This window comes from Grampus griseus, assembly GCF_964374135.1.
Source record: "Grampus griseus genome assembly, chromosome: 11".
NCBI classification, from domain to species: Eukaryota; Metazoa; Chordata; class Mammalia; order Artiodactyla; family Delphinidae; genus Grampus; species Grampus griseus.
In genome coordinates, this window is record NC_139005.1 from 42,774,126 (window position 1) to 42,788,370 (window position 14,245).

A 14,245-nucleotide genomic window follows, 5' to 3' on the forward strand; every position below is an offset into this window, starting at 1 on the left:
ATGAGCCGGGGCAGCAAGGCAGCCTCCTTACAGCTCTGTGGAGGACCTCGGGCCTCCCTACTGGAGCCGCTGGCAGGGGCCAGCCTTGCAGCGGTGTGTTCTAGGTCAATGGCTTCTAAGATTCCAGCTGGATTCACTGGACTAGGCAAATGGGGCATCCAATGGCAAAAAAACTCATGAAACATGGCTATCCGCTTGTTATTTATGATGTGTTCCCTGATGCATGCAAAGAATTTCTCGATGCAGGTATACAGGTAGTGTCTTCCCCAGCAGATGTAGCCAAAAAAGCTGACGGAATTATTACAGTGTTGCCCACCAGTATAAGTGCAATAGAAGCTTATTCTGGAGCAAATGGAATTCCAACAAAAGTGAAGAAAGGCTCACTATTAATAGACTCCGGTACTATTGATCCTACAGTTTCGAAAGAATTGGCCAAAAAGTTGAGAAAATGGGAGCAATTTTCATGGATGCCCCTGTTTCTGGTGGTGTGGGAGCTGCTCAGTCTGGGAACCTAATGTTTATGGTGGGAGGAGTCACAGATGAATTTGCTGCTGCCCAAGAGTTGCTGGGGTACAAGGGCTCCAATGTGGTGCATTGGGAGCCCTTGGGACTGGGCAGGCTGTGAGGATCGGCTACAACACGCTGCTGGTATGGATGGTATGATTGGAACTGCTGATGCTATGAATCTGGGAATCAGGTTGGGGCTTGACCCAAAACCATTGGCTAAAATCCTATATGTGAGCTCAGGACAGCTTTGGTCAAGTGATACTTATAATCCCATACCTGGCATGATTCACGGAGTTCCCTTGCCTAATAACTATCAGGGTGGATTCAGAACAACACTCATGACTAAGGATCTGGGATTAGCACAAGACTCTGTGGTTAGCACAAAGAGCCCAATCATTCTGGGCAGTCAAGCCCATCAGATCTACAGGATGATGTATGTGAAGGGCTACTCAGAAAAAGCCTGCTCATCTGCGTTCCAGTTTCTACAGAGGAGGAGACATTCTGAGTTTGCCCTTTGGCGGTGGATACTGTTGGAAACCAGAGTCTATCTTGGAACCTCCTTATAGCTTGCTCCACAAGTAAATGGGTCTGTCTGCTTTTGATTGTCTTGGTCACAGTAAACCCTGGGATTTTTCACCCATTTTTAACTGCTTATTCTTTTTTTTTTTTTTTTTTTTTTTTTTGCGTTACGTGGGCCTCTCACTGTTGTGGCCTCTCCCGTTGCGGAGCACAGGCTCCGGACGCGCAGGCCCAGCGGCCATGGCTCACGAGCCTCGCCGCTCCACGGCATGTGGGACCCTCCCGGACCGGGGCACGAAGCCGTGTCTCCTGCATCGGCAGGCGGACTCTCGACCGCTGCGCCACCAGGGAAGCCCTTTTTTTTTTTTAATCCATTTAGCAAACATATAATATCTGAAAATTTTTTTTCTGTTAGCTACTGATGGTCCCTGCTAACTAGCTGACTCACCTTTTTCAAAAATTTGATCTCTGAGCATCTTTAACTAAATAGTTGCATATTTCAATCAGGATATTATTTACTCCAACTTACAAATAAAACCACATTTTTTTTTTAAAGGATAAAACATATTTTAGGGGAACAAAAATAAACTGGTGTGAAGAAAGGACTTATAGAAAGGGGAAGTATAGTGAATTACTACCTGTGTCCCTCAGAAAGTTTGTCCTTTTAACCAAGTGGTGGTATTCTTGCATTACTGAGGTTACTAATTTATTTTCTAGGAGTTGATAAAGCAAGAGAACGCCTTGCTGCATGGTATATAATTTGGACTCTGTTGCATTTATCTTGGTGTGTCTCTCTTGTAACAACTCCCAATACTCAGCGAACTTGTTTTTTATATTTTTGTTTCCTTGTACATTCTTTTTTTTTTTTTTTTAAGTAATTTTATTTATTTATTTATTTTTGGCTGTGTTGGTTTTTCGTTGCTGCATGGGCTTTCTGTAGTTGCAGTGAGTGGGAGCTACTCTTCATTGTGGTACCCAGGCTTCTCATTGAGGTGGTTTCTGTTGTTGCGGAGCACGGGCTCTAGGCGCACAGGCTTCAGTAGTTGTGGCTTGTGGGCTCTGTAGTTGTGGCTGGCGGGCTCTAGGCTCACAGGCTTCAGTAGTTGTGGCTTGTGGGCTCTGTAGTTGTGGCTGGCAGGCTCTAGAGCGCAGGCTCAGTAGTTGTGGTGCGCGGGCTTAGTTGCTCTGCCGCATGTGGGATCTTCCCGGACCAGGGCTTGACACCGTGTCCCCTAGCATTGGCCAGTGGATTCTTAACCACTGCGCCACCAGGGCAGTCCTCCTTGTACATTCTTACTACATGTTTTTTGACTTCAGAAAAATGACATTAAAAAAAAAAAGAATGACATCTTTAGAACTATTTCAGAGCCAAGGATGATATGTGTTTTAGATAATTATTACATTATTCTAAATATAACCATATAATTTTGAATTCAAATACATTTCTATGCTGATAATAAAAAACACATATGGATGCACAAATTTGTACATGAATGTTCATAGCAGTGATATATATAATAGGCAAAACGTAAAAACAATTCAAATGTCCATCAGCTGATGAATGGATAAACTAAATGTGGTATATCCAAACAGTGGCATATTATTCAGTATTTCCTTCATAAAAAAGAATGAACTACTGATTCATACTACAACATGGATGAACCCTGAAATATTATGCAAAGTGAAAGAAGCCAGTCACGATAGGCCACATATTGTACAATTTTCCGTTTGTATAAAACAGGAGAATTTATAAATTGATTAGTGGTTGCTAAGGGCTTGGGCAGAATGGGGGAGAGGCAGGGAGAGGAATGAGGATTCACTACTAATGGGGTGTGGAATTATTTTAAGGGGGACAAAAAATGTTCTAAAATTAAATAATGGCAATGGTGGCACAAGCTCAGAATATGCTAAAAACTATTGAACTGTACCCTTTAAATGAGTGAATTGTATGGTATATGAACTCTATTTCAATAAAGCTGCTTTAAAAAAGAAATAGTTTTAAATATTTAAATTCTAAGAGGCATCATGCCCATATAGACACATCAATAGTTTCTTTCAAACTCAATGATCTTACAAGGAAGAAGTAACTCAGATATAAATTGCGTTAAAAACAAAAACAAAAAAAGTGCCAGTCCCAATTCATCTCAAATATTTAGCACAAACCTGATATAAAAATATATCAATATGTACTATGGTTATGTAAAACATAATATTGTATGTCAACTGTATTTCAATAAAATATATATAACAAAAAAATTTTAATTAAAAAATTAAAAATTGGGACTTCCAGGCTTCCCTGGTGGCGCAATGGTTGAGAGTCCGCCTGCCGTTGCAGGGGACACGGGTTCGTGCCCCGGTCCGGAAAGATCCCACATGCCTTGGAGCGGCTGGGCCCGTGAGCCATGGCCGCTGAGCCTGCGCGTCCGGAGCCGGTGCTCCGCAACGGGAGAGGCCACAGCAGTGAGAGGCCCGCGTACAGCAAAAAAAAAAAAAAAGAAAAAAAATTGGGACTTCCCTGGTGGTCCAGTGGTTGACTCTGTGCTCTCAACGCAGAGGGCCTGGGTTCATTCCCTGGTCAGGAAACTAGATCCCACATATCTCAACTAAGAGTCTACATGCTGCAGCTAAGAGTTCACATGCCGCAACTAAAGATCCCACATGCTACAATGAAGATCCCATGCACTGCAACTAAGACCCAGCGCAACCAAATAAATAAATAAATATCTAAAAAAATACAAAATCTATCAAAAATTTTAGTTCAAGATGACAAACTCAGTATAAAATTTATCTTCAAATTTTTTGTAGCTCACAAATTTGGGATGTAATGTTTTCATTATGGTTGAGTTCAAAGTATTTAATTTCCATCATGTATTATACTTTGACCCAAAGTTATTTGCAAGACTTTTTTTTTAACTTCCAAATGTATGTTTGTGTTGCTGAATGCACACAAGCTCCTGTGCCCGACGCACAGTGAGGCCAAACCAGAACATTGGAGTTTGGAGCAGAGAAAGGTTTATTGCAGGACTGAGCAAGGAGAACCAGTGGTTTGCGCTCAAAAGACCCAAATTTTTTGATGTTTTTCGGGGAGGAGTTTTTATAGGCAAAGTTTGGGGCGAGGCCTGCAGGACATGTGACTTTCTTCTAATTGGTTGGTGGTGAGGTAACTGAGATGGTATTCCAGGAATCTTGTGCTCAGCTGGAATTTACCATCCTCCAACTGGGTGGGGGTCTTAGTTTTCACAGAATAACTCAAAAATATATTGTTATGTATATCCCTTTGTTACAGATGAGGGTTCTTGGCCTCCCTAATCAATAGAAATTGATCAGAGGTCAGACAAGAAATTCAGGCAAGGCTTTACTGGGGCCCCTGCTACAGCAGGGGGGAGCAAGAATGTACAACAGGTTCCCTCTCTGGCTCGCTCCCTGAGGGGTGGGTGGTGAGCTTGTTCCTTATGTGGGGTGAGGGTAGGGGTGTGTCCAGGGGTCGGGTTGGAGGGGTGGCTTAGGTGTTTTGCCCACCCCTTAGGTGGTGGTGTGTGCAGGGGGCATGCGCAGTACCCTGCATTTGCTGCAGGCTCTTCAAAAGTGGCAGTTGGGTTTTTGGTCTCTTTTGTATCTTTTGTCCAGAATTTGCCCCAACTGTGCATGCACATTATTTTTAGTCCCGTACAGTCTCTTTGTATTTTGTTGCTCGAGGAGAGGTGTGTCCAGGTGCAAAAACTGCAGCACTGCAGCAAAGGGTCCCAGGTCCCAGCCTGTCTCACTTTCAGGAGAAACCAGGACCCTGCTTTATTGATGCACTATTGTTTTTTGACTGTTCATCCTTTGTTTCTGCATTCCCTCCCTTCCCTAATTAGCAACTGTTTGAATCTGCCCTTTGGAATTCAGGGAAGGTCTAGGAGGCTAAACCCTTTTTCCTACAAACTAGAAAAGGGGACACGGAAAGGCTTTTGTACCCGTGAGGGCCCCACAGGGTCCTGCAGGTTTCATTTGTATTTATATTTTATGTTGTGGTCAAAGAATACAGTATATAATACACAATTCTCTGAAATTTGAATTATATTAGTTGAGACCAATTTTTTAAAATGTTTTATGTATGCTTAAGAAGGATAAGTACTTTTAAATTTTGGGTGTATGGTTCTATATATATTCATTAAATCAAGCTTGTTAATTGTGTTATTAAAAAAAATAGAGGCCATTGCTGCAATCCAGTTGAGAGATGATGGTAGGCTGGGAGCAGAGACGATGGAGAGAAGTGTAGTGATTCTAGATTTATTTGGGAAACAAAACGACCCTTCCTGAAGTTGGAAGGAGATGCGGAGGAAAGGTGAAGGAAAGAGAGAGCCATCAGGATGACTTCTTGGTTTCTGGTTTATGCAATTTGACAGATGGCAGAGCTATGCAATTGAGATAGAGAATCCTAGGAGAGATTAGAAATCTCTGTATTTTCCCCAAGAATGTTTTCTTATTTCCTGTGGGGACTAAGAGGGAGGCCGCAATATTGAGGCTTGGGGTGAGATTTAGCAGCTCTCCGCCCTTCCTTAAGCGCTCCATCCATATATATATATATATATATATATATATGTCTGTATACCGCTTATCACAGTATATTCACATTACAAGGTGTGGCACCCACTGGACTAAGGGCTCAGAGGTCAAGGTTGAGTTTCCCCAAGGCACTCAAGGACTTCGCTCAGAAACTGGCCCCGCCCTCTCCTAGCCGGTTTCTCCTAGCCCCGCCCCCAGGAATTTCCGGCCCGCCCGCTCCTCTGTACTGCCGCGTCCTGAAGCGCCTGGCTCCGCCCCTACCGCAAATGCTGCCTTCGAGCCTAGAGTGATTGACGACTATGTTCTCCAATCGTAATGCTGAATGACCACATAGTACCAATCAGGCGGTAGCAGAGGCGGATGCTGAAGCTTAAGGTGGGAGGGTGACCAGGAAGTGAGAGTGGAGGCTGAAAGGAGGAGTCCGCCCAAGCAGTGGTGTAGAGGTGACTGGACGCCTGGATTCCTCAGTTTCCTCCTTCTTCCATTCCTGGGTGAGGGGGTCCCTTCGCAGCTGGGAGCCAGGATCTCTATTTGCCTTTTTTAATGTGGGAGGGGGTATGTCTAGCCATGTAAGTGTTTGAGAATCTTTCCTGAGCCGCCTACCTCCTTTCGCCTCAAGGCAGGTCCTTTTCTTAGCCTGGGGTGGGGGTCCTGTCCCCCGTCACTCTTCTCCGGGAGCGGTTAAGTTGTTTAAGATCCCTTCGCAGCTTATAGGTGGCTAAAGTCTTCCGGACTCGGTCTCTGAGTGATGGGGATAGCGAGATTCGCGGAGTCTGCCCCTCTCCGGAGGACTTAGAAACCTCCAGCCGCGGCCAGAGCTAGTGGAAGGTGGAGGGGCCCTGGGAGCAAGGTTCCTGTGGTTAGGGAACTAGGAATAGAATAGGTGTTGGGGGCGAAGGAACGGGTGGAAAGAAACATTTCTTCTGTGGAGGTCTTGGTAGTTCTCTGAGAGGCTGTTGCGGAGCGGGAGGCGTTGGAGTTGAGCTTGGTCTCTAAAACCCCTGCCCATTTCTGGGCCGTCAGCTTCTTGCCTTCATTTGTTTCTCCTCAGGCTGGAAGAAATAGCTGAACATGTGGAATCCCAATGCCGGTAGGTGTTTGGGGGATCTCCTTTCTTGCTCCAACCCCTTTTCAGAAGGGCCACAACAGAAGGTTTCTGTGTCAGTTTCTCCTCCACCTCTCCCCGAACCCGCAAAAGCAAAGTCCTCAGTCCATAGCTGACCGATGTTCTCATCCTTCCCTAGAGTTCACTGCCTCCCTTTCTCCCCCGCCCTGCCAGGGACGTTACCTTTTATCTCTCTTACGTAAGTTTGTCTCCCCTACCCTCCATTTTCTTTCCTCACCTTTCCGTTTGCCTTTAACTATTGAGTGAGAAACGAAATCCTCTTCTTTTTGTTGTTGTTTGTTGTCAGAGGTTCTGGGCAGTTCTAATCTTAATTGATTCTTTGCTTCTTCCACCAGGGCAGCAAGGGCCATATCCACACCCCCCTAACGTCGGGTACCCTGGAGGTTGCAATCCTGCCCATCCACCACCTGCCATCCCTACCTTTCCTCCAGGCCCCTTTCCCACTCCCCCAGGAGCACCCCAGGGGAATCCAGCCTTTCCCCCTGGTGGGCCCTGTCACCCTGTGCCACCGGGGTATCCAGGATGCCAACCCTCAGGTCCTTACCCCCCTCCATACCCACCACCTGCCCCTGGCATGTGTCCTGTGAATCCATTGGCTCCTGGCATGGTAGGACCAGGAATGGTGATTGACAAGAAGATGCAAAAGAAAATGAGAAAAGCTCATAAAAAGAAGCAGAAACACCACAAACATGGCAAGGTCAGTGCCCTCTGGATCCTGGCTAGTAAGGGGTGCCCCCTCAGAGGGACTAGAGAGGCAGTGGGTGGGCAAGGAAGGAGGATTCGAAGTCTGAGGACATGGGGCAGCGATTGTGTAAAGGATTCCCACTGGGAAGAATCTGATAATCTTGATAATCTTGAGAAGAATTATTAGGCTAATTAGGTCTTCTATCTGGGAGGGGCTAGGCTGAGCCTTAGAATGGATATCAGAATCAAAAGCCTTTCTAATTTGCCTTTCTCTTCCCGGAATTCCACCCCTCCCCACCCCATGTTTGTTTTAGCAGGTTGGACACACCCACTGAGGTGGTCAAATGTCAAGCAATAGAGTCAGTCCTTTGACAAAGCAAAATCTTATATAATAATTAACAGATAATAATCTGGCCCTAGTTCCTGGAGTTTCTTTCTCTCCTTCAGTATTCTCAGGGTGTTGTGGTAATTACGTGGGCCTTATTGTCCTACTGTCTGGCAGGGAAACAGGACAAGAGCAGTCAGTGACTCTCAGCCTCAAATAAAGCCCTGAGTTTCATGCTCAGCCCCAAGGCTAAGTATCCTGTATGCTCACTGCTGAAGGAAATCCTTGCTTTTGCTGTTTAAGGGACAGTCTGGTTCAAGACTCCTGACCTTCTTAGAAAGCAAAGGGCACTTGGGTGGAGATGTAGGGCACCAAAGAATGTCCCATGGAGTGATCAGAGTTCATCTGGGTCTGATGATATCTCCTTTCCCTTTTCCCCTTGTAGCATTCCAGAGGAGTGTTAATTAGCAAGGGTAAAAGTAGCTCTCAGGACAATTCTGGAAGTGTTGAACCAACCTCGATCTTGAGGAGGCCTTAATTTACATTTTTCTGCCTAGCATTTATTTGCCTTATGGCTTTGGGTGCTAATCCTAGTTCTGGATCTTTGGTAGAAGTCTTAGGAGAAGGAAAGGTGAGATTGAATGGAGAGACTAAAAAATGTTTTTTATGACAGTTGTTGATGGGAGTATGCATGTGTAGAACCTTGACTAGGACTCTCCCAGCTTTCTCTCCCGCCTTCCTCACTTTCTCCCAGTTGGGACTTAGGAAGAAGTAGAGACAGATGCACACACAGCTGCTGATTCTACTCACTTTTCTTAGACTCATAGCCACTAGGAATGTCCATGCAGCTAATCATTATTATAAGGTAGCAGCTGTTTCCCTGCACTGTACTATGCTTGTGCCTATAATTTATTCCTTGCCTAGGCATTGGCTTAGGTAAAGAAAATTGGAAATTTGCTCCAAATGCAATAACTTCTGTGCAGTGATTTAGGATGGTTTCATCCATTCCTGTATGCTCACTGCTGAAGGAAATCCTTGTTTTTGCTGTTTAAGGGACAGTCTGGTTCAAGACTTCTGACCTTCTTAGAAAGCAAAGGGCACTTGGGTGGAGGTGTAGGGCACCAAAGAATGTCCCATGGAGTGATCAAAGTTCATCTGGGTCTGATGGTATCTCCTTTCCCCTTTCCCCTTGCAGCATTCCTCCTCCTCCTCCTCTTCCAGCAGTGACTCTGACTGAACACAGGGCCTGGACCCTTCCCTCAAGTCTCTCCAGTTCTGCTCTCCCATCAAGCTTGAGATGCCATCTTGTACTGGGGGAAATTAGCCCTTGTGTCCCTCCCCCCGCCACCCCTGCAATCTAAGCCTCACTCTGCTGTTCAACCCTAACTGGCTAGGGAAAATGGGAAAAGAATTGCCATGGGTTAGCAAAGGCCATCTTCCCACTGCTTGGATAGAACTTTTAGCTGGTGAATTTTGCAGGAGAACTATTTTTTGAAAATGGTGAGATTTGAGCTAAATGCTGCAGACAAGTCTAAGATCTGTAAAATGTGATTTCTTTACTTTCTTTTGTAATACTCATGATTGGGGAGATGCTGTGGAAATTTAATTATGGAAAGGAAAAAGCAACCTGTACCTTTCTTGTAATTGTGGCATGCTTGGATGATTTAGTGGCAAATAAACATTTCCCAGCAGGCGTTTTATTGATTGCACTCACTACAAGGCTGCTGGGAAGTGGAGTCCATTTGGCTGATGAGCTCTGACTGCCATTTTGGAAACTGATCTCTACTCCTTAGCTCAGGATGCTATCTCAGGTCCTCCTCTCACTCTCCAACTCTCAGTCCAAATAAAGCTGTTTCTCCTGGTCTCTGTTCACCTGTGCCATTACCGTGGTTGGGTCTAGCACATTCTACTACTTTCGCCTTCCACGGACCCTTTAAAGTGCATCAGTTTCATGGTAAGGAACCAGAGCGTCATCAGGAAGACAGCATACTGTCCTTACATGTCTCTAGTGGGAGGATCCTTCAGAATTGGTTCAGGCTTAGTGGAATGAATCTTTACTGTCTTCCATTTGATGAATGGATATAGGTCTTTAGCATAAGTTTTCATATCTGCTACCAAGGTTCTCAACCCTGGCTGCCCATCAGCTATCAGAGAGTGATTTAGGGCTTTGCCTGAAAGACTCTTGATAAGGATGGGGCCCAGCAAATCAGGATTTTTAAAACACTGTGGGTGATTCTGCTGGATAGCTAGAACTGAGGGCCACTGATTTACCAAGTGCCATACATGGTATTACACATCGGGTTCTCAAAGATCTGTTGAGTAGAGGAAAAAGACATCTAAGAGAACTAATTAGTACAGATGCTATAAAATGCCAGAGAGATATAAACCTAGAAATAATTGGGAAGTGAAGGAGGAGTCAAAGATGACTTCACAGGGAAAGTGACGTTTGACCTTTAGGGCCGTGAGTGGAGAAACATGAGTACACAAAAAAATGAAAGAATAGATCTACCAAGTGGATGGCAGAGAAGGACTGGGAAAGGCATGTGCTTAGGCACAGGGTCTAAAGCTCCATAGCATGTTTGGGAATCACAGGTATCCCAATGGAGCTAGATTAATTCCCTGGAAAAGTATTATTTAGGAAATACTGTGTTCCGGGTGTTGAGGTACAAAGATGAATAAGACAGTCCCTGCTCTTCATGGCCTGCAAGAGCTAAGGGAGCAGATAGATATGTGAATATGTGAATAGGTTATTATAATACAGTAAAAGGGACCACAACAGAGACAGGGATCAAGCAGTGGGGGAGCAAAGGAAGGAGTGACTGTGCCAGTGGGAAATGAGTGAGGTCCTGGCTGGGCCTCAGGATGCGTAGGAGGTTCTTAGTTGATAAATATCATCAGCTAACACCAAGCATTTATCATGTGCCAGGCACTAAGTGCTGTACAATTATAACTTGTGTTAATCTTCCCAGCAACTCTGTGAGGTAGGTACTCTGCTTCCATTTTGTGGAAGAAGAAAACTTAAGTCAGGATTCGAACTCGGGCAGTGTGGCTCCTGTGTCTATGCTTTTAACCCAGTGGATTTCAGGCAGAAGAAGCAGTTTTGCAGAGGCACAGAGTTGTAAAAAGGCGTGGGATGAAAGTTCAAGAATTCCTGAGCCTGAGATACCATATGGGAGCCTGAAAGCAGGAAATGAGGCTCTAGATGGGTCTAGAGGAAGGAGTGGACTTGAGAGATTTTACTGAGGTGGAACCCACAGGGCTTAGGGATTGAGTGTGGGGCTTGAACAGGGAAGGAGTGTTTTTAGTTGGCTGGATTGCATCTACCACTTGTCCCTGGGGTGAGTTATATGAAATAAATGCTTAAAATAAATATATTAGAGCTAGCTTCTAATTTTATTAGGATATCCAAGACCAAGGCCTGTTTTCCAGTGTCCTGGATTTGGGGGCCATTCTAATGGTTTTTTCCCAATCATACTCCGTTTTTATTTACTCATCAGCTCTTCCTTTTCGAGGAGGAGAGGGAGATGTGGGCACAGGGAGATTGTGAGGTGAAAGAGAAACAGATGTTGACAAGCAAACCACAAATTAAGGAGAGATAATGAGAAGTGGCTCAAGGGGGAAAACACAAAGAGAAACAAACAAATTAGGGAGAAAATTCACTGACCTCCTTCCCCAGTTTTAACCATGGACAGCCCAATTCCCCTTCCTGGCTTTTCTAAGTCACATGCACAACACCTTGCTGTTTTGCTATTGTTGTTTCTCAAAAGTCTATTAACTTTTTTTTTTTTTTATATTCCTACTAGCAATGTATGAGCAATCCATTTTTCCAAATCCTTGCCAGCATTTGGTGTTGTCACTAGTTTTTTTTTATTTTAGCCATTTTTATAAGTTTTTTTCTTTAATTAATTTATTTATTTTTGGCTGTGTTGGGTCTTCATTTCTGTGCGAGGGCTTTCTCTAGTTGCGGCGAGCAGGGGCCACTCCTCATCGCGGTGCACGGGCCTCTCACTGCTGTGGCCTCTCCCGTTGCGGAGCACAGGCTCCGGACGCGCAGGCTCAGCGGCCAGGGCTCACAGGCCCAGCCGCTCCGCGGCATGTGGGATCTTCCCAGACTGGGGTTCGAACCCGTGTCCCCTGCATTGGCAGGCGGATTCTCAACCACTGCGCCACCAGGGAAGCCCCTATTAACTTTTTGAAAGCTAAAAGTAATACATGTACTTGGGGGAAAATTGTAACATTTTTAATAGGATGCTCGGTGAAAAGTAAGGTTCTCTTCTCATCCCAGATTTCCAGCTTCCTCCCCAAAGGCAACCACGACTACCAAATTCTTTTGTAAATTTCCAGAGCTATTCTGAACATAGTTAAATATCCCCTCCCTTTCTATTTCTACCTTACATTGTTCCTATTGCCCCTACCCCGACTTTATATCAAATGGGAGCATAGTACAGGCCCTCTTTTGGACCTAACATTTTCCCATTTAATTATCTATTTTGGAGTTGATTCCATATCAGTATGTGTATGTGTGTGTGTGGGGATAACATTGTTTTAACAGCATTTCATTCAACCAATCTTTTATTGCTGGAATTTTAGAATGTTTTCAACTTTGCTATACATTTAACTGCTGTGGGGAGCGTTTTGGTACATATATCTTTGCCAGAGGTTGAAAAATTGGATGCTTACAGCTATATCTGGCCATGGACTTTTTTTTTTTTTGAGGGACCACTCTCTGTGTTAATTATCAGACATTTTCAATAAAGTTTCAGATTTCAAGCTGGAAACTCTAGCACCACTGCGCCACCAGGGAAGTCCCCCTGTTGCCTTTCATTAGGCCAGTTACATTACTTGCCTGGCTCCCGAGAGCACTAGGTTGGTGCGCCGTGTTTTGTGCATCAGTATAAGACTCTAAAGATGGTGGTTCTCACATGTTTTTGTCTTAGGCCCAATGTCCATGAGAGGATCTGGGATTCTGCCATTCTTTTCTTACTAGGAACTAAGTATAGTAAGATTTCCACACAAGTAATTGAAAATGGGAAAGGATAGGAAACCCATTAGGTCTATTAATAAAATCCAGGGCTTCCCTGGTGGCGCAGTGGTTGAGAGTCCGCCTGCCGATGCAGGGGACATGGGTTCGTGCCCCGGTCCGGGAAGATCCCACGTGCCGCGGATCGGCTAGGCCCGTGAGCCATGGCCGCTGAGTCTGCGTGCCTGGAGCCTGTGCTCTGCAACGGGAGAGGCCACAACAGTGAGAGGACCGCGTACCAAAAAAAAAAAAAAAAATCCAAATTGACACTGTAGCTTTGGGGACTGTTAAGTCATAGGATGAGTCTTCAGTTTGCTGTCTTTTCGGAATCATTTCCCTGTTTCAGGTTGTTTTGTAGCTGTAGGCAAGTTCACTCACTTGACTAATTTGGTTCCACTTCTGAGAAGAATTTATTGATTCATAAAATTATCAAGTGTTGCTATTGGATGCATCTTTTTCAAAGCTGGCTGCAACTGTTGGCCAGTCCCAGCAGAAGCCATGTTATTGTTAGTAGAGTTATGTTGTATTATTTTATCAACTTTTAATTTGATCTTTGTTTTGCGCCCATTATTAGAGATGATTTCACAGATAGCCACTCACTTTCACCCCAGCTCTTAGAGCCCCTGGGGTGTAAATGACCCAACTGCAAAATCTTGAGGTTAATCTGACCTTCAGCCCAGGCCTCACAGTAAGCCTGCTCCTTGGTTTGCTTTTTTCTGAGTGTCCTAACATTTTCCTACCTCCTTTGCTCTCTGTCAGTATTTGCTCTGCCCCTTGCCTTTGCCAAATGACAGACTTCTTTTTATTTCTATCTCACGTTGTTCCTAATGCCCACCCATCATTTGGAGGGTGGAAGGAAAGGCATTGGAGACCCCAAGCCTTATTTTCCACTTCAGAAAGCTATCTCTTTTCAGATAACTCCACTGAATTGGGGTTGTCCAATAATACTTGACTAATATTAAGGCCAGAACTGACACCTGAAGAACTCAAACAAGGGTAAATAATAACCCTGTAGTAGCTGTCTCTTTCAATATCCTTCTTTTTATTTTGTTTTATTCCCTTCCAGGGCTCTTCTCTATTTTTTAAACAAAAGTTTTAATTTGGAAATTTACAGATATATACAGGAGTAGAGAAAGCAGTTTAATGAACTCCTATTTCCCATAACCTAGCCTCAATAATTATCAACACTTTGCCAATCTTGTTCCATTCCACATCATATTTTTTCCAATTTTTATTATGAAAATTATTATTATTTTGGGGGGGCACACCACGGGGCTTACAGGATCTTAGTTCCCCTATCAGGGAATGAACCCAGGCCATGGCAGTGAAAGTGCAGAGACCTAACCACTGGACAGCCAGGGAATTCCCTGAAAATTATTTTTTAAAAGTTTGAAGAACAGTACAATGATCACCCATAAACCTACCACCTACACTCAACAACTGTTAACATTTTACCAAGTTTGCTTCATTTATATACCTATGTGAACCATTTGAAAGTCTGTTTCATGCATCATGA

General features: G+C 44.4%; 1 protein-coding gene and 1 pseudogene across 3 annotated transcripts; both read left to right on the plus strand.

Annotated features, from left to right (window-relative positions):
* Nucleotides 1-1,073, plus strand: LOC309829900 (3-hydroxyisobutyrate dehydrogenase, mitochondrial-like; annotated as a pseudogene). Its single transcript has one exon. The product of its transcript is annotated as a 3-hydroxyisobutyrate dehydrogenase, mitochondrial-like (transcript).
* A 4,878-nt stretch (nucleotides 1,074-5,951) lies between these two features.
* Nucleotides 5,952-9,571, plus strand: PRR13 (proline rich 13). 2 transcript variants are annotated; one of them, XM_082666058.1, is made up of 4 exons: nucleotides 5,952-6,065; nucleotides 6,626-6,664; nucleotides 7,036-7,397; nucleotides 8,905-9,571. In XM_082666058.1, exons 2-4 carry the CDS (start codon nucleotides 6,646-6,648, stop codon nucleotides 8,944-8,946), a joined length of 423 nt encoding a protein of 140 aa, XP_082522184.1. In that variant the 5' UTR covers nucleotides 5,952-6,065; nucleotides 6,626-6,645; the 3' UTR covers nucleotides 8,947-9,571. The 2 variants fall into 2 exon arrangements, with proteins under 2 accessions (XP_082522184.1, XP_082522185.1); XM_082666059.1 differs by having other exon boundaries at nucleotides 6,043-6,143.
* The last annotated feature ends 4,674 nt before the right edge of the window (nucleotides 9,572-14,245 follow it).

Excerpts from the sequence above, each read along its gene's own strand:
- PRR13 (XM_082666058.1), top strand. Across the intron at positions 7,398-8,904 it reads AACACCACAAACATGGCAAG|CATTCCTCCTCCTCCTCCTC; the intron begins GTCAGTGCCCTC and ends TTCCCCTTGCAG.